The 19,384-nt window shown below is 58.9% G+C and overlaps 1 protein-coding gene across 8 annotated transcripts in view; it reads left to right on the forward strand.

Annotated features, from left to right (window-relative positions):
* RNF144A (ring finger protein 144A) overlaps window positions 1-18,797 on the forward strand; it is a 72,942-nt gene extending 54,145 nt beyond the window's left edge. For all 8 annotated transcript variants that reach the window (XM_037151719.2, XM_053666923.1, XM_037151718.2 and 5 more), the window contains 6 exons: window positions 70-174; window positions 290-350; window positions 5,863-6,070; window positions 7,749-7,896; window positions 10,062-10,151; window positions 14,776-18,797. In XM_037151719.2, coding sequence (XP_037007614.1) covers window positions 70-174; window positions 290-350; window positions 5,863-6,070; window positions 7,749-7,896; window positions 10,062-10,151; window positions 14,776-14,907 — 744 coding nt within the window. In that variant the 3' untranslated portion in view covers window positions 14,908-18,797. The remainder of the gene's footprint in view (window positions 1-69; window positions 175-289; window positions 351-5,862; window positions 6,071-7,748; window positions 7,897-10,061; window positions 10,152-14,775) is intronic.
* Window positions 18,798-19,384: the final 587 nt, after the last annotated feature.

Here is a 19,384-nt window from a genome sequence, read left to right on the forward strand (position 1 = left end):
GCATCACTGCACACTTAGCCTCCAGGACGCGCAGATGTTTGCAGACACCTCTCTGCTTTTTGTTTTCAGTGCCTGAAACAGTACGTGGAGCTCTTGATCAAAGAAGGACTGGAAACCGCCATCAGCTGCCCGGATGCGGCCTGCCCCAAGCAGGGCCACCTGCAGGAGAGCGAGGCAGGTGCCTGGGACGGCGTGTCCTGCGACCAGGGGGCGCGCGGGTTCAGTTTCGGCTGAGCTAGCATGGCGTTCCAGCTCGTTATGGTCCTTGTTTCTATTTTTCCTCCCTTAGATCGAGTGCATGGTTGCGGCTGAAATTATGCAAAGATATAAAAAGCTACAGTTTGAAAGAGGTAGGTGCCCCGGCATGTTTGCCAGTTACAGATCACGGGACATAATGCAGGCAGCTGGCGGGAGTGTTTTCGGGAGAGAGGCGGGGGCATCGTGTGGCTACAGCAGTCTGAATTCTCCAGAGAGCTAGCTCAGAATCAGGAGGACCTGGGTGGTAGCAGGAACCCTCCCAAAACAAGTGTTACAGCGACGTGTCCTCATGGGGGAGGTGTAAAGAGACGCGTCCATCTTCAGCCCAGCAGTTTGAGGGCTAAACTCTCAGACCCGCAGGGAGTTTAAGAGATGCTGAGGCCTGGTCGGAGGCCTGGGGCCGAGCCCCGGAGAAATGGGGGTGTACCCTGCCACCATCCCCAACCCGCCCCCCTGCGCAAAGCCAGACCTTTCCCTGCACTCGGGGCGGGGGGTGATGGGGGGCCGGCTCCAGCAGGACTGGCCTCCCGGGGGCGGGGGTCTCATCTCAGTAATCATGCCAGCCCCTCCACAACGTGGTCCTTATCTGCAAACTGACGCCCCCGAGGCTGACTGACTCACCGGGATCCCCATCTCCAGTGCTTGGCGGGCAGGGCGGGGTGAGGGCTCCTCCCCTCCCACCCGCCCTGCCCAGGCCCTGGGGGTCCCCAGCACCCGGGTGGGTGGCGCGAAGCGTGCGCAGGGCGGCTGTGACAGGATCGCCTCTTTGCGGTGACACTGCAAAGCCTGGCAGTGTCTGCAGGGCAGGGCCGGTCTTCACCTCCGTCCTCTGCTGGCACCAGGGCCACGCCACGGTGTTTCCAGCGTCTGTGGGTCCCCTCTGGCCTCGTTTATAGATTTGTGACCAGGTGGGGCTCCCCTGGAGGACACACACCTGCAAGTACAACTTCAGGTGAACAGGCCAGATTCCGGGATTTCCAGCTCGGGGCGCAGGGGGCGGGCGTCAGGGGCTCCCTCCAGAGATCCAGCCCTGGCTCCGGTTTCCACGCAAACTGCCCACGTGGGAGTGAGCGAGGGGTCAACCGAGGCGAGGGTCAGGGGCCGCCTGTTGAGCTGAGTGTGGAAAATCTGTGTATGTGGTTTCTGAAAGAAATGCTAAAGATACTTCCTCTGGGGGATTACTTCTCTGAAAAAAAAGGGATGGCGGCCAACTTAAGAAAACAGAAAACAATATTGTTGATGGCACTACAATTTCTTTTCCAGAGCTTGTTTATTTAAATGGCATGTATCACTTGGTTTTGACTGTTTATAACTTAAATATAATGCCATGCAATATACAAATCAGTCCGTGCTGCTATAAAACTGATGAATTTGGATTTCTGAGACTTTCAGGCCCTTTGGAAAACATTTTCCCGAGAGAATCTCAACAGAAAGTGGCAGTTATTTGGGTTGTAAGAAAGTGAACTTTCGGTGACATTGAATTTAATTTAAAATTGCAGCTGGGTAAATATTTCTGCCCCATTTTGACTGATTTCTTCAGTACCTTGGCTTTGTCCAAAAGGTTTCTTTTTTTCCTTTTGCATAAAAATGAAGCCAACTTGACTTAGGTTCTAAAATACACCCGTCAAACCTATTACTGTAAAATGTTTTGCCGCATTAAAAGCCAGAGCAAATGGACTTGAACTGAATATGACTAAAGACTCGTCTGCAGGTTCAAACGGCAGAGCTGAAACACAGCGACAGTTTATGGCCGTCGTCGGGCGGGTTCCGAGATCGGGTCCGAAACACGGGTGGGCTTGTGCCCTCCCTGTGAAATGCCCGGGAGAAAAACTCAGACAGTCCTGGGGTTTTCTGAGAACACTGTTTCCCCACACGCCCCGTGGCTGGTGTAACCCCCACACTCTGTCTCCGTGTGGTGCAGATGTCTGAGCTGCCGGAAAAGCCTCGATTTCACTGTGAGTTCTCCATTCTTCCAGCCAGGCCTTGGCAAGCGGGCAGCCGGTAATCACGTGAGGGACGCTTTCCTCTCGGAGCCCCTGCCTGCCCGACCGCAGGGCCCAGAGACTGGCCGGGGAGGGGCTTTCAACAGGGAGGTGTGCTGCCTGTTCTGGGGGCCCCCTTTGGTGTTCCCAGGGGTGTCCCACTGCTATGGGGGCACCAGCCCTGCGGGGTCGAAAGGTGTTCATACCGTGCCCATCTCTCCAGAAGCCCCCGGTGCCCAGAGACCGGCTCTGGCTCCGGCTCCCTGGGGTCTCACCCCACAGGCAGCACCACGGCTGTTGGCTGAGGCCAAAGGCAGGCCTTGGTGCCGTTTCGTGTGTTCGAAGGACAGTGAAGCTCAGAGGTGAAACAGCTTTTCCGGCCCGACCAAAGCCAAGGGCTCCATCAGTGACTCTGTCTCCTGGCAGGACAGGGCTTGCAGCCGCAGAGTGGCAGCCGGTGCACCGGCTCTAACGTCCGCACCGCCTCAGGGGGCGTGGCGGGGGGCTGAGCACGTGCCCGTCACAGCAACTCCTCAAGGGAAGACCAGGCTTAGAAAAGAAAAACACCTTTTAAAAAAAGTCTTGGGTTTTTATATAGGTAAACCTTTCGGGAACCTGCTGCAGTAGCTGTTACTAATGTATCTTTGGGAGCTGGGAGTTCTGATCGGTTTCTGCCAGAGAATGCCCGCTCGCCTTGTTGGAAACGGTATTATGTACACACTCTTCTATATGAGTATTAGATCCGCTGTAATGTGACGTCCGGTCCATCTGAAGTCTGTTACCAGATACGCGTGTGATGGACGAAGGCAGACACGCGTGGGCGTACGGGTGGGCAGAGCCAGGGTCACAGCGGTGAGTCTGTGAGACACTGTATTATCTTGTACTGTTATTTATTCATTATCATTCTACTTCCCATACATACAAGTGTAAACCTACTTTGCCCCCACCTGGAGAGAAATGCCCCCTGGTGTTGCCCAGGGTGGATTTCCTTCTTTTGAGAAAAAGTTTCAAAGATTTTATTTATTTTTAGAGAGAAGGCAAGGGAGAAAGAGAGGGAGAGAAACATTCGTGTGTGGTTGCCTCTTGTGCGCCCCCTGCTGGGGACCTGGACCATAACCCAGGCACATGCCCTGACTGGGAGTCAAACCGACGATGCTTGGGTTTGAATCCGGCACTCAGTCCACCGAGCACGCCAGCCAGGGTGGATTTCCTCGGGGACCTGGCACACCTGACTGGCGGTGCTCCACAGTGGGGGTGTGGGGGTGCTGATGGAGAATTCACTGAAGTCCAGAGAGAGAAAGGAAAGCCCGGGGTCGTGTGTACAGGGGCCCCCGTGCCCTGACGTCTGCTTACAGCTGTCGGAGCGGACCGAGCCTTTGCCCTTCGCCTCTCCCGCAGGGAGTCTCTGCCCGTGGGACAGGCAGTGCCACGTCACAGGTCCATGAGGACAGACCTTCAGTGGTTACTATGGAAACCATAGCTGAGTCCCCTCTACCCTGCACGCCATACTATGACTGGGACTCTCGTGAGAGCGGGCAACAGCTACCCCTTTGTGCAAGGGGCTGAGGCCCCGGAGACAGCACAGGCCCCTTGGGAGCCAGGCCCCTTGCTGAGGTCACAGGCGCCTCGGGGCTGGAGAGCAGCGGGAACCAGGAGGGTCTCGGCGTGGGCTCCCAGGTCGACCAGCACTAACCTTGGTCAAAGCCAGGTTGGAATTCTCTCCACGTGCCGCCCGGACGTGGGCACACAGCACCCACCGTCTGCAGGGCCCTTCCTGGGTGTGTGCACCCCGTGGCCCCGTCAGGCAGAGCAGGGAAGTTGGGGGCCGTGTAGGGAAGGCCTCGAGGTGAATCGGAGAAGGGAGGGACCGGACTGCTAGGTACCCTGCGGGACTCTGATTCCTGAGGAGGACGCGGTGTCTCCCCTACACCGAGATGCGCCCGGCGCTCCCCGCAGCCCCGGCACCCAGCCCGGGCAGGGCAGCCCTCCCTCCGGTCGCCTGTCCCCTCAGCTCAGGCCGCAGCAGGGAGCCGCCCGCCGTGTGCATGGTTCTCCGGAGGCTGCATTTTCCCACAAGCCACCCCCTCGGGTCTGACGGCCAGAACCAGTCCTGGGAAAGCAGACGGTGAACCTGGGGACAGCTAATAACTGGCAGCTTTTCCTCACTGTCGACTCACTGTGGGGGCATCATGGCTTTCCGTTATCACGACGCAGGTCGACGAAAGGGGAACACGTGTTCCCGGACTGCAGAGTTTCTTTATGTTATCAAGTTGGTCTAATATCCTGCCAGGCTACCAGTTCGGGAGTTTCATGCCATTGGTTAATACGCTTCAGTGAAAAAGGCAGAGCAAGGAGTTAGATCACCAGGTGGTCAGCCAAGACCAGGGGGCCAAGTGCACCCGGACCCTGGCCTGGTGTTGTCAATAAAGTTTTACTGGCACACCCACTGAGGGATCACTGTGGCCGCCTCCGTGCTGCTCCAGCAGAGCTGAGCCTGGGACCCAGTCCGAACGGCCCTCCCGGGCTGAGATGCTCACCGCCTGCCCTTTGCAGGAAGGGTTTGCCAGCCCCTGCGGTAGACGATGAGATTGTTCCCAGCTTTTCCTAGATGGCTGACTCTGGCTTCCCCACTGAAAGGGGGTCGTGTCGAACGTGCGTGTCCTGTGGCAGCCCGCTGTGTGGGGCCGCCTCCGCCCCGGCCCTCTCACGTCCCCAGTGAGGACGGATCCCCTTTTCGATGTGGGGGAGCAGAGCCCGCCCTGGCTGCCTGCCGGCCCATGGCATGGAAGCACAGCCTTTCATCGCCCTCCAAGTCTCCCCAGCGCAGTTCAGTCGTCTTGGGTTCCCTCCCCAGAGCCGCCCTGCCGAAGAGCGTGGACACCCATGGCCCGCTTGCAGGCCCTGGAAACGGCCAGACACTTTGGTGGGACACCAGCTGTATTATTCCGAGGTTTCCTGTCACTGCCCCCTCCGCTGCCCCTCACCGAGAATTCAGAGTCACACCGCTCAGGGGCTGAATGAAAAGCAAAACCAGGCTCACAGGGAGGACGGAGGGGACCCACCGTGTGAAGGAATGCGAGCACTCTGAGCAAGGACGCGGAGAAATAGCAGCAGCCGGTGTCCTGTTTCCCAAACCGACTTCCTGACTCCTTTTATCAAATCCAGCTCCTCAGCGGCTTGACCTCCACGGGATGGAAGACCCTGGCACCCCCCACACAGCAGTTAGCTCGAGGCCGAGGTGTGCCCTGGGCGGGAGGCAGCCCCAGGGGACGGGCCGTCGGACGTCCGCCCCAGGGTCTGCTGTGCGTCTCGCTCTGAACCAGGCTGCAAGGCCACCCGGCTGGTGCACAGGCCAGCCTCAGTTCTTTGTGTCCTGGGGGAGGTGAGCTCTGGACCACAATGTGCAGGCTCTCGGAGGGTCAGTGGGGGCCACAGGCATGCGGGGTGCAGCAGTGGCATCCTGAGGGGACCCCGGGGGTCTGGAGCAGGGTCGGAGGCCAGGATGCCTGGAGAGGAGGAGAAAGCCAGGTGGGCGCCTCCTGATGACCGTGCTGACTGGGTGCCCTCCTCTGAGACCTGTCCCTCTCCAGATCTGACCTGTCCCTCTTGTCCCCTGTGCCAGAGGTGCTCCTGGACCCCTGTCGGACCTGGTGCCCAGCGTCCACCTGCCAGGCTGTGTGCCAGCTCCAGGAGATGGGACTGCAGACGCCCCAGCTGGTGCAGTGCAAAGCCTGCGACACGGAGTTCTGCTCCGCCTGCAAGGCCAGCTGGCACCCCGGCCGGGGCTGCCCCGAGGCCGTGCCGGTCACCTTCCTCCCCGGGGAGACCAGGTGGGCTCCGTGCACCGGGTGGAGGGGGAGGGCTTGGAGGATGGGGGCAGGGGCTTCCTCTCTCCCTGTGCTACAGGGCAGACGTGGCTGCATCCAGATCGGCCCGCTCTGCTGAGTCTCGTTCACACCTGGGGTGGCTGGTTTGTTTTTTGCTTAATGTTGACAACTATTTGGGGGGGGGGGCGCTGTGCAGGGCCCAGGAGACACAACGGGGCCCGGGAGCCGACCTGCACTCTGTCCGCCCAGAAGGACAGACATGTGGACGGTCAGTTTCCGTTTGGGGTTCTGTGCCCTGAGATTTTCTCAAGACTCCGCTGTGGAAGGGGACCTGAATCGGGGTGCAGGAGCCGGGCGCCGTGGCTGGGAGGTGGCCCCAAATACCAGAAAGACCCCCGACAACAGGTCCCTGGGGGCCACATCCTCCAAAAGGCCAAGCCTGTCAGGAGAACCCGGTCGGTCACTACTGCGTTCCTGCCCCCTGTCCTCTCCCAGCTCTGCAGCCGGTGCCCCGGTGGGCACCGCACACCACCTCCAGCACCTCGAAGTGTGGTGGATCGAAGCACAGGGAAGCGACAGCCCTCACCTTTTCTCATCCTGAAGGGCCGCAGTGGCCTCTGTTTCCATCAAGAGTTGGCTTTGCACTTGGCCGCCGACCCTGCCCTCCCTGTTTCTGCGGGAGCCGGTCTGATTGCAGCACCAGCCGTACTGTGTCCAGTCCCTCTGTTTACGCGGCTGGTCCTCCTGGATGCCAAGCCTGCCTTGGTTCCACCTTTGTCACCCCGGGTCTTGGCCTGGGGAGGGGCGCTACCCTGGGCTGCTGTAGTCCCCAGCACTCCCACCCGTGTCCTCGGTCCTGAGGCCCACTGCCCGGTGCCACTTCTGACCGACAGCGCGCTCAGCTCTTCGCCTGACACACGGTCTGTTTTTGCAAAACCCAATCTCCCCTTCGCCCATGTTACCGAGTGGCACCTGGTCAGCTCCACAAACCTGAGTCTCACAGACACCGCCACATGTGGACGGCGGCAATGACCCCAGAGTCCCGTCTGCCCTCGTAACCTTTACTGTCGTCATGCTTCAAGTGTAATTCGAGGGCCAGAAAGTCCAGGAAAGCCACTGTTCATACCAGCTACGTGTCTGCATGCTGGAAGCCCCCAGAGCTTCCAGGGTTTACCTGTTCCTGTTTGAAACATCTCCCAGGGAGATGCTGTCCCTAACGTGGTCTCTGTCCCCAGCATTTCCCTGGCCGGGAGACAGGTTGTAAGGACCAGGAAGAGCCAATGAGCTGACCCCTGTGTTTCTGTGGCATTTTTCTGAAAGAGGGTGTATGAAAATGATCAGCCCTTTGGAATGTACAAAAAACACACGGATGAGGACACAGACCCTGACCGTGACCCCATTACTCGGATTCCTCCGTTCTCAGCCATTTGCCACATGTTCTTTTGCTTGTCTGTGCTTCTCTCTAAAGTGGCATGTGTGCAAATGTTGCTCTTTTCCCCCCAAACTGAAGGAGCCAGTTCACAGTTTTTGGTGGTGGTTTTCCAGAGTTCTCGTCTCTTTGGTTTTGCTTTATCTCATTTGCTACCGAGCGGCCCCGGCCACTGCAGGTGGGCCCACAGTCCCGGGACCGGGGACAGCCCGGGACCTGCGGGCGGGGCCCTGATGGACCGTGTCCCCGCAGCTCGGCCTTCAGGCCCGAGGAGGACGATGCGCCCATCAAACGCTGCCCCAAGTGCAAGGTCTACATCGAGCGGGACGAAGGGTGCGCCCAAATGATGTGCAAGAGTTGCAAGCACGCCTTCTGCTGGTACTGCCTCGAGTCGCTGGACGTGAGTGCCACCGGGAAGGCCCCTGGGACCTTGCAGGCCAGAGTCTGTGTGTGTGAGGTGTGTGTTTACGTATGCCTCACACACACAGCCATGTATAGGCATGTGCATCCTATGCGTGGGTCATATGCATCTTACATGCACACAGGTAGTCCATGTGTGGGCAGACTCTCCGCACCTTACCCATACAAGGGATGTGTATAATTTTGCATTTTACTGTGTCCCAGTGCTTTTTGAGGCCACCGTCATTTACACATTGTAAAAGCCTCGACAGTGTGTCCGGAGGGAGAAGAGAGGTCCTGTTTAAACACACATTCACCCTGCTCAGGAGGCATGTCCCGTGTCCCCCTCGGCTCTGCTACCGGGGAGGCCGGCAGAGTCCGGACACCGGGGAGCGGGTGAGCCCCAGGGAGAGAAGCCCCTAACCCTGGGGGCGGTGGTCCTGTGGAGCGTGCTGCGGGCCGATGGGTGTGAAGCCCGCCGGCAGCCCCGGGAAGGAGCAGGGACTGGTCCGGGATGGTTGGGGCCCGGTGACAGCACAGTGACAGCGGACGCAGTGTTCCTTCACCAGGCAGAGAGCACAGAACAGGACAGGGTGCGATGAGGAGGGACAAAGCGTTAATACAGGGCCTGAGCTTGGCCAGACCGTGAACTTGGAGCCGTGACAGGGGTCTCTGTGCTGAGCTGAGAGGGGTGGCCTCTAGCACGGGGACCCTGCCCCCCAAGCTCTGGCCCAACCATGGGAGGTGGTGAGCTGGGCCCACCCCACACCCACGGGCCCAGGAATCAGCATGTTCCATCAGCCGTCCAGGTGACCCACACGAGGGTGATTTGTCTGCACTGGGTCGTGCCAGGCGATTTGGTGCGTGTTGCGGAAAACAAGTTAAAAAACCGTTCGGGAGCCTGCAGTGCAGGACTTCCGATGGGCGCCCAGCCGGCCTCAGTGGGAAGGAGGGCGCGCTTCTGACTTCTCACAGTGGACGGACGTGCTGGGCCACAGCCTCCAGGAAGACGGGGGTCTGGCTGGAGGCTGCCGGCGCTGCCCTTCTCCCGGGGGCTGGGGTGGGGGTGTGGGCTGGTGGCAGCTGCCGGCGCTCCTGACCTCCCTCCACAGCTTCTCCCTGCCCCCCACCCGGGGAAATCCAGGGCGAGGATGCAGTACCATGGATTCAGGTGCCAGGAATGGCCTGTACGAATCAGCAAACTGGGGGCAGCAGTATCCCCAGTTACTGGGGAGGGGGCTCCCAGCAGAGCAGACTGTGGGGCCGGGCAAGAGCCTCTGTGCCTGGTCTCCTGGGCCCCCCAGAGAGGGGCTCACTGTCTCCTCAGACACACCAGGCCCGGGCTGGTCCCTCTATTGTCCAAAAGAGGCCGTTGGCACCCTCGTTAGAGAACACACGGCCACCAGCCTCCTTTCTGCTGTTTACGGAGCCGTCTCTGTTATGGACCATTGCGGGGAACGGCAGCTTCTGTTCACAGCAGAGCAGAGGGCCCTGTCTAGAAACCCCCTGCACTCTCAGTCAGGGCTGGATGAGGTTTGGGGCGCCAAGCACGGGGCCGGGGTCCGAGTGAACAGACCAGAGTCCATGAGGGGCGCCTGACAGTAAGTCCCGGAGAGGCCGTGGGAAGGCGGTCGGGGTCCAGCTGGGCGGTGAGCACCGGACGGAGGCAGCGGAGGTTTTTTGTTTTCCCTGAGCGTCCGCAGGAGTGACTGCCCACTACTGGTTGGTCGGGGGCATTGCAGAGACTGGTTCTCAGGCGAGAGCGTAGGTGGTCCGTCTGCACCAGGCAGGGGGGTGGCCAGAGAGAAGGGAAACCTTTGCCTCCCTGCCCCCGGGATAATCCGGCCTGGAGGAGAGGAAGACGAAGAGGCAGAGGGTCCCCAGAGGACAACGCCCCACCAGGGCCCGGAGCGGCCTGGGGGTAGCAGGAGCCTCCCTCTACTTGATCCTTGACCTGTGTCACGAGAGTCTCTCCTTCTCTCCAAAATCTAGAAAGCCACTGAGCGCAGGGTCACCGGCTCCGGGGGAGGTTGAAATCTGGGACGGCGGCCTGCGGTGGCATTTGCTTGCCCTCCCATGTCGCACCCTGCCTCGGGAGTCCCCTTGGACCTCAGGAACTTGGCCCAGACTCCGGCACTGACTTGCCCCGTCTCTCTCACTTCCCAGGACGACTTCCTCCTGATCCACTATGATAAGGGACCCTGCCGGGACAAGCTGGGCCACTCCAGGGCTTCCGTCATCTGGCATCGGACACAGGTAGGGCCCAGCCACCTGGCCTTGGGTCTGGGGAAGGGCACGTGTGTGCGGGTGTGTGTACATGTGTGCAGGAGTGAAGGTGGCTTCCAGAACACTTGCCAGTTCCGTGGAGAAACACGCTGGGATACACGGTTCCCAGTCTCAGGTGAGGCTCTGGCTGCCGGGGCCAGAGCGGAGCTCGGAGGACACGGGTCTCGGGCCTGAGGGGACTCCTGGCTCTCACCCGAGGTCTCGGCCAAGGCTCACAGTCTTTCGGCTGCTGCGCACACAACCCTTGGGGAGGGAAGCCCTGCAGGGGCCCCGAGGCGAGCGACCCCTGGGACAGAAGCGGGCCCAGTGGGCCTTGGAGGCCCCAGGGGGCCTGTCGCTAACACGAGTCCGCGCTTTCCACACACCTGGGTTCCCTGCTGGGCGTGTGGGGGTCGGGATGGGTCGGGCTGACTGGCAACAGTCGCACAGTCTGGAAACACTAGACACCATGGACTCCTGCGCTTGAAGTGGTGACTCGGAAGGTGTGTGAATTGTAGCAGCCAAGCTGTGCTGGAGAATCAGAACCAAGGGACCCCGACCGGAAGTGGCCCTGGGTCTGGAGAGCTGACTGTGGCTCTCCTTCCCTGTCGTCCTGGTCCCAGCACTGTCCCACACGGGTCACAGAGGGGCCCATGGCTCACACGTCTGCCCACAGTGTCAGGTCACAAGCTCCCTGGGGACGTGAGCCCCCACCTGCCCTGGGGACCCGTACAGCTCAGACCACCCCACACTCAGGAGCTGCCTCTGAGCCCTGCAGCCCCCGGTGTGTTGGGGCTGTGGTCGGCCCCCACCGCCCACCTCCCAGTGTGCGGTTTGTGGATTCACGAGGTCCCTGCCCCCAGCTCTGCCTGCAGTCGGCTGTGACACCAGGTGACAGGACTCTGTGGGGTGTCAGAGGACTTCAGTGCCCCCCCCCCCCGTGCTATTTTAGCAGGCGGCTATCGGCGCTTCCCCAGGGAGTGGAAGTGCCCTCTGCCACATGCCTCGTACCGAGCGCGCTTTCAAACCGACTTCTCTGGAGGGCACATCATGCTGGCGAGAGACGTTTTCTGTCTTTGTCACACAAAGGTTCTGCTTCTTTTGTTCTGTGCCAGGCAGTGTAACTTGCCCTCGGGGCAGCAGGTCTCTCTGGCTGTGACCGAGCTGCAGGGACCCGTCCCGAGAAGTGGTGGGCAGGTGCGGGGGCCCCAGGGGGCTGTGGAGACAGGTCTCACTCACGACTCCCAGCTGTGCCTGCCTGGGCCTGCCCCCCGGATGCTGCCGCTGGGCCCCTCACCTGCCCTCCGCTCACCCCCGACAAACACGGCCTCTGAGAAGTGGCTGCCTGCCGTCTCCAGGGCTGTTCTGCAGAAACCAGACGTCCTGTGTAAGAGACAGAAGGGACGCTTCTCTCCCTCTGGGGTCCTGCTGCTTCTGCAGGGAGCCACTCCCTGACGGGGGTGAGGGGAATCTTATCCACTGGTCTCCCCGCTCCTCTGAGCAGGGAGCAAACGGCTCTTAACCATGGGCTGCCGCACAGCAAAGGGGGTCCGGCTGTGAGCCAGAGGGTGGAGCGTGTACCCACGTACCCGCGGAGCTGCGTCCTGCCTCCCCTGAGGCTGCGCTGAAGGGCGGTGGGAGTTCGCTCCAGGAGTTTGTGGTGAGCTGTGTCTGCCGCCCCCCCAAAGTTGGGAGGGCCCCTTCCTTGAAAGCAGACACAGACACTGTTCTCCCGTCCTGTGCAATTCAGACATCGCCCAGACCTGTGGGCGAGACACTGGTGACCCCGCTTACTAAGTGGTGTGCGCAGACGAGGCAGATGAAGACGGAGATTACCTGGCCGAGCATGTGAGCATTTGGCTGCAATCTGGGCACGTTTTTTGAGTCCCGGGCTCCTTTAGGACTCACAGTAGTGGAGAGTGCTCGAGAGCGCCCTCTGGGGGAGTAACACCTCCCTGGGTGCTCTTGGGGCATCTGAGATAGCAGTGTGCTTGCGGTTTTGACAGAGCTGGGCGTGAATTCACAGCCTGTAATTCCCCCGCCGGTGTTCACTGGGCTCTCAGCATCGGCACAGTGTAATTTACTGATGTGGTGTCATGTACGTGCGCTCGTGTGGGCAATGGTTTCAGGCAGAACTCTGTGTCCAGGACCGTGGGGTCTGTCCAGAAGGCACCCAGCCATGTGCTTTGAGAAACAGAGACACTGACTGAAGAAGATACAAGGTACAGGAAACACTGTACACAGGACAGTGACCCGTCAGTCCCCTTCAAAGCAGGCCCCTTGGGACCTCACACAGTTCTCCCAATCACCTTCAGCTGCCCTGTTGTAATTTCCTGAATCTAACTGATGGTCTGAAATCACTTCCCTTTCAAAGGGGATTTTAGTTTGGGGATGATGTGGACTCCGACCAGCGGGGTCCCTGTGTCATGGCCGTGATGAACACATTCACAAGGACTGCAGAAGTCCCGTGGAGAAGAGGGACGGCCTGGCCACTCTCTGAGTGAGAGAGGGCCCCGGCCCCAGCCTGGGCAGGCTTTTGTTGCTTTTCTGGGCACGTTCCATCAAGATGGTCCTCATTTCCTGTGCACAGGGAAAGATGTTGCTGACTACTTCTTACAGAGAACAAAGAAAAGAATGTCTCGAATGCAGGGGGAAAAGTGGTCAAACTGGTTACACTCAGTCCTCGGGAGGATTAGCACAGATATTGGGAAGTTACTTTAAAGATAGGCAGCAAACACATTCTGCCTCAATTCAGGGTGAGGGAGTTTTAGCAAAAGCAAGCCTCAAAGCAGCCTGGGTACAAAGCAGGCCTGGCTCCCCGCAGGAAAGCCAATCTGCGGGCCTGGCTCCTGCATGCTGCCTGTCATTTTTCCGAACCAGGGGCTGGGCTACATTCACCACTGCCACACAGATCTGTTCCCTATATTGGGAAAAGCCAGAAGTCGCAGGGCACCAAATCTAGCCTATAGAGGGGCTGAATCACCTGGGTGATTTGATATTTTGCCAAAAACTCTGCACAAGACATGATGCATGAGTGGGCACATTGCCATGATGAAGTTGCCAGTCACTGACTGCCAGTAGCTGTGGCCTCTGAATGATCTGAATGGTTTCTGTAGAGGAGTGTTCAAGCTTAACACAAAACTTGATGCATATTTATTGCTCTGCTCACTCATTTTGAAGGTGACGGCCACACAGTGCACATGCTCACTCAGTGGCATCTACCGCCTCCACTGCCCAGCACAGTGAGGTCATCATCGTTCACACGTGCGCATTCCAGCCCGCTCTCCTTGGCTGCCAGGTTACATGGATTTGCGCGAATCGTTCTCATTATATTAATAATGGCTGGACTTTTTCCAGACAGAGCTCGTATTTTCCCTCACACACCTGGGATGCTTTGCATACTACAGTGTTTCAGAGCTTTTTAGCAGTCCTTGGAGATCTTTCACCTCATTTGTTTACCTTATAATTGAGAAAATGATTTTATAATTAAGGCCCAGAGAGCAGTAAACACCTGAGTCAGGATTAGGACCAGGTGCTAGGCGTTTGTGTAACAGTCCCTCTGAGCACTAGGTGGGGCTGTAACCCCATCTTTAGGTCTCCGTCCTGGGCTCTGAGCTGTCTGAGAGGCAGGAGACCAGCCCAAACCAGCCTCCTGCTCCTCTGACCAACCTCCCTGCCTAATTTGCATGACTCCATGTGTGCATTTGAGGCTTATTTCTTTCAGCACTTACTCCTACCTAGGGGTAATCATGTGTCAAAACAAAATAACCCAAAATACAAAAATAAAGCATGCGTGTTAAAACAAGGTACCACAGGTCTGGCCGTCTCCGAACACTCCCGTCCACCAGCCTTTCTCGTCCACCAGCCACCTCCTCTCTTTACCCACGGAGCCACCTCCCTGAGAAAACCTTCCCTCTTCCCCGCGCCCCCTCCACACCCAGAACCCAATGGAAGGGCTTCCTAACTGCATTGTTATAGCTGATTAGCTGGTGGTCTCTTTCCACCAGACTGGCTGCTTCTTGGGGGCCAAGATCGTACGTGTTTCTGTATGTGCAACACCCAGGACAGCATCTAGCTCAGGAGGGGCTGCTGGGTTAACCGGGTGTGCAAATGGGAGGGTGTTTGGGTGCTCAGATGGAAAGAGGGAGGAGAAGAGAAGTGAAAGTAACAAAAGAAAAGGAGAAATGGGAAGAGGAGGGAGGGGAAGAAAGTGAAGGGAAGGAAGTAGGGGTGGATGACGGATGGATGGACGAATGGACAGATGGAAGGATGATAAATAGATGGATGAGTGAGTGGATGGGTGGAAAGGTAGATGGGTGATGGACAGATGGATGGATGATAAATAGATGGATGAGTGAGTGGATGGGTGGAAAGGTAGATGGGTGATGGACAGATGGATGGATGAAAGGGCGGAAGGATAGATGAGAGACTATATGGTTGGATGCTGCGTGAATAATGGGTGGATGGACAGACGGGTGGATGGATGGATGGATGGATGGGAGGACGAGGTGTGGGTGGCTGAGGGACGGATGGGACGGCTGTATGGTTCATACTTCAGCCGTGGCACCTACAGACCAGCCACCTTACCCTCTGCTCCTGTGTCTCCGTCTTGCAGGTCGTGGGCATCTTTGCCGGATTTGGGCTCCTGCTCCTGGTGGCCTCGCCACTCCTGCTTCTGGCCACCCCGTTCGTGCTTTGCTGCAGGTGCAAATGCAGCAAAGGCGACGATGACCCCTCACCCACCTAGAGGAAGGCGGGCGCTGGCACGGGACCCCCGCCTCCAAGAAGTGTGGTGCCCCCTCCCACCCCCCCACCCCCCACTAAACATCGTTCTTGCCTTATGTGCCCCATTGAGCTTCACAGTGTCGCGCTGGACGCCATGGTTTCAGGGACCAATGTCAGAACTCTCGCCGAGGCCCCAGTGCCGTCACCGGGGCTGGCGGGCAGAGGGTACATCCCGGCAGAACCTGGCTCTGCAGACTCGACCCAGGAGGTGCTGCAGGAAGCACACGGGCTGCTTTCTTCCCGTGGTGACCGACGAGGAGTGTGTGGCAGGTGCACAAGAGACCTTCTTGGGCAAGTTGTTGTCTCGCCCTCAGCCTCCAGGTGGCGCCATGTTGCCGAGAGGAATCTTGGCAGGATTGCCACTGGCTTCAGACAGACTCCCGTGATTCTGACTCGAGAAAAGTACTGTTGGAGACAACCGTTTTCATTACTAGTGGCATTTAGTAACTTTTCAGAAGGCATTTCCCCCCCAGCAGAGTAGTGGAAACTCAACAAGGTGCGTCTACGCCATCCTCTGCCTTTCTCGCATTGGGAGATGTGTGTGTTCGGAAGCTGGGCCGAACGAGCCTGGGAGGGCCTGGGCGCCTCGGTGCCCACCTCCCCGAAAGCCGTTCCGTGTTTCTTCGGAAGCACGGCCATGTTGGCAGGTCCGTGGCCGTCATCGGCTTGCCTTTCCTTTCTTCGCTCCTTGCCCAGCCAGTTCTGCCCGCCATCCGCCTATTTCTCCCCACCTGGCCACCAGCAGACACACTTTACGCACGTCTTCAGAGACCACAGGTCTGCTCACAAGTGGTTTTCTGGGCATCACTGCAGTTTGGCGCTTGCCTCTGTCTCCCCTGGGGGGCAGTAGGCAGGAAACGAGGCCCTCGGTCTGCAGGGGGGCCCTAGGGTCTGAGGGTGGGGGGCACTTCCTGCGTGTCTGCAGGTTTTTCAGGGCTTAGTTAGTTTCTCGAGCTCTGGGCCCCGACCCGAACCATTCGCCCCTGCTGAAACCCCCCGTCATTGCGCCAGGGGTCTGCCACTCTGTCTTCTCCAGGCCGTGTGGCTGCTCCTTCCCATGGCAGCGGCGTCCACGGGTCAATGAGACGCATCCCCCCATGGATTAACTTTGAAAAGTGGGGAGCAAGTGTTCTTTACAGAGACTTGGTGTTGGTGCAGCTACCCAAGTCCCATGCGCTGGTACAGGGCTAGCTGGTTGCGTCGACCTTGGGGCTTCCAAACACGGTGGAGGGGCAGATGTTGCAGATTTGTTACAGTGGCACTTGTGGAAACTCACTAAGGGGCTTCGCAGGGGACTAAAGGGGAGCAAAAGCTGACGTTGCTCCCCACCATTCGCTTGTGGGGAGCCCTTGTGTGCACAGGAGGGGGCAGCGTTTGTGGCCTTTCGGGTCAGGTTTACCTCCCCATGGAGAACTCTCCTCTTTGTTTCTGAAGTTTTAATGGGTCAGAAGAAATAGGACCACCTCGTTTCTTCCCTTCTGGTGTTTATTTCTTTTATGAAACAAGTCATTCAGGAGACCGGTCCATGTCAAAATGTTCCCTGTAACTGCAGTTTAAAATTTCAGTGTCTACGTTAAAAGAACAAGCCTGCGCCTGCCCTCGAGGGGAGGAGCCTGGGCGGCGCGTCTCTGTGCCCGGGGAAGGGGACCCAGGGTCTGGCGGCCGCTGCCTTTCCTGAGAGGGTGGCGGCTCCGTGAGGCTTAAAGCTGAAGCCGGTGGCCTGCGCTTGAAGCCACATCACGGGGTTTGTGACCGCCTCCCTCCAGCCACCGCGCTTTGACGTGTGTGTGGAAGCAGCAGGTGTGTGGTCCTGGGTCCAGGGGTCCACAGTTGGGAGGCTGCGCCCATCCCGGTCCATCTTGCTGGCCCTGGCCGCTGCTCTCTGCACAGTGACCGTCCCTCCTCCGTCCACTGGGGTGGGGCCTGAGCCTTGAAAAGGTCGCATTCCCAGGGTGAGAGCTCCCATGTGTCTGTTCCTAGTGGGCCAGGTCGGCCGTCTACCCTGAGAAGTCCGAGGCCCAACCCTGCCTGTCTGTAGCCCTGCCCACCGGTGCCTTCACAGCTGGCACATTTCACAAGTACGAGGTGTGACCCCCTTTGGGACCACCGAGACTGTGGGGCCGACGGGAGCCCAAGTGGCACCTGCTTGCCCTGAGGCTTGGCACCAAGTGAGCCTTGGTGCACTCCAGGGGTAGCAAAGCCGAGGCCGCCCATTCCCTGGAAGGGCCCCAGCAGGCCGCCCCCAGGCCCTCCCGTGACCCCGCATTTCCCCCCCTCCTCCGTCAGTCTGGCAGGGATGCCACCCCCCCTTGTCTGTGGGGTCGTGATGCTGACCAGGCTCGACGTAAAATGTGGGCAGAGCGTGGGGAGCTGGCCTGCATTTGGATGTTATGGCTCGCCATCGGTCCCCGGGGAACCTGGGGGAGTTCTGCACTTTGGGGGTGGACTCCTCCCAGTTCATGTGACAATGACACCCCGGTCGCTGACGGTTTTCACGGCCGCCCTCTGGAAGCAGTGCGGTTGATTCCATCAGAGGCCTTTAAGTCCAGGGGACAAGGAAGAAGAGTCCCCCAGACTGACCCGGGCTGGGATGGAGGCCCCACCAGCCCGAAGGTTACCCAAGTCCCATTGGAAACTGACCGCCTTGCGAGGTTGGGTGGGCGTGACTGTCTGTCCAGCTGGCTCCGTCGCATGTCCTGCAGCCCTGAGCTGAGTATTGCCATCATCACCAGCGGCCAGTGTCTCAGAGAAGGGGTCCCTGTGCGTGTCATGCAGCAGAGACTGAGTTAGGGGTTGAGCGCAGGCGAGACCTTCGCTGCAGGAACCTGCCCATGTCCGGTCTCACTCTGCCCCTTGGGGCAGCCACCGGAACCTACACTCGTCACTTCTCCAACAGGGGGAACATGTCTCCTAGCCCCGTGTTGTCCCAGAAAACCAGCCGAGGGACCAGGCTGATCCCTGAGTCGAGCCTCAGGCCCACAGGGAAAAAGGTCGTCACACATGCAAGAACTACTTCCAGACGAGTGTATCTTTTTTCCCCCAAATGACAAAAATTAGGAAGTTACTTCACAAACTGGAACGGGCAGTTTCCCCTGGGTACTCTTTAAACAGGAGGAGATCAGGAAGAACCAGGGCGAGCTTTCCATATGTTCCCAGATTCTCATGTATCAATAAATACCCTTGTACATACACATAGACACATTGTAGCACAGTCACGGAGGGAGAACGTGGTGCATGTGTAGAGCTCCAGGAAGGCCTGGTTAAAGAAATACCAAAGCTTGTTTATTCCTCGGCATGAACCCAAGCCCCAGGGGAACTGAAATGAGGAGCGTGGCCCTCCGGCCCCAGACGCCGCGTGGAGCGCAGGGGCCTGTGCTCACTCAGAGCCGCAGGTGCGACTGGGAGCCCGGAGCGCTGCCGTCTGGAGTCCAGCCCACGGTCCCGGTCGCCGTTCGGCTGCGCCCTTGCATCCCCCACAGGGGCCTTCAGGGGCGTGCCCGCGCACCCTGGCGGCCCCTGCCGTCTTTGCTCGTCATTGTAACCTTGTATAAAACCTGCATGAGTGGGCCTCGCACTTGTAGACAGGGCGCGTTGGGCAGGCGGCGGAACGCGGAAGCCTTAGGCTGCGCTGCGGCCGCGGCGGTGCGTCCGCGCCAGGAACACTGTGACGCTCGGGGCGCTGCCTGAATGCCTTTTCGCGTCGTGGTTTGTACTCTGCAATCCTATGGGAAAGTGTGATTTGTAATTTCAATACATATTTTGAATGTATTGTGTCTTATGTAGTGTGTCCCCCCTTTGGAAGGGATTTCTTTTTAAAGATATTTTGGCTGGAATACAGGCTACTTTTGTAAATTTCTGTCTGGCTGCATCTTTTGTTCGGGTGGGGAGACCGCAGAAGGGGCAGGTGCAGTTGGAGGCGGAAGGAGACGGGGGGGGGGGGCGGAGCCTTAGAATCTGTGGGCGGCTGGGGCGGGGTGTCCCCAGCTGGGAAGGCAGCGCCCGCATCCCGGGGTCCCCCCTCCCAGGGGCGTTCACCCGAGGGAGCTGGGTCCTGGGGAAGTCCGCACCCTCGCGCCTGCCTCGTCTTCACTTCACTGCGCCAGCTTCGGACGGTGCGTCAGCTTCGGGGGGCTCTGCGTCCCATCTCCTCTCCCGCCCCCTCCCCATGCCAACCCCAGGGCTTGAACACCCCTCCCAGTCCACAGGGTTCCGTGAGTGTTCTTTTTCTGCTGGTCAGGCAGTGTATGAAACACGAATGCTTCTCGTTGGGTGGGAGAAATAACAGGGACTCTAGGATTACAGTGGGTGACCTCCACTTCCGTTAGCTCTGGGACGAACACATCTTCGTTCACAGGAACCGCAGGCCAGGAGAAGGTTAGGTTCTGAAGCCCAGCGATCAGCCTCGGTCCTGTGGCTCAGTTGGCTGGGGCATCGTTTCA

The sequence above is a fragment of the Artibeus jamaicensis genome, unplaced genomic scaffold, assembly GCF_021234435.1.
Source record: "Artibeus jamaicensis isolate MK-2021 breed Jamaican fruit bat unplaced genomic scaffold, CSHL_Jam_final contig_465, whole genome shotgun sequence".
Classification (NCBI taxonomy): Eukaryota; Metazoa; Chordata; class Mammalia; order Chiroptera; family Phyllostomidae; genus Artibeus; species Artibeus jamaicensis.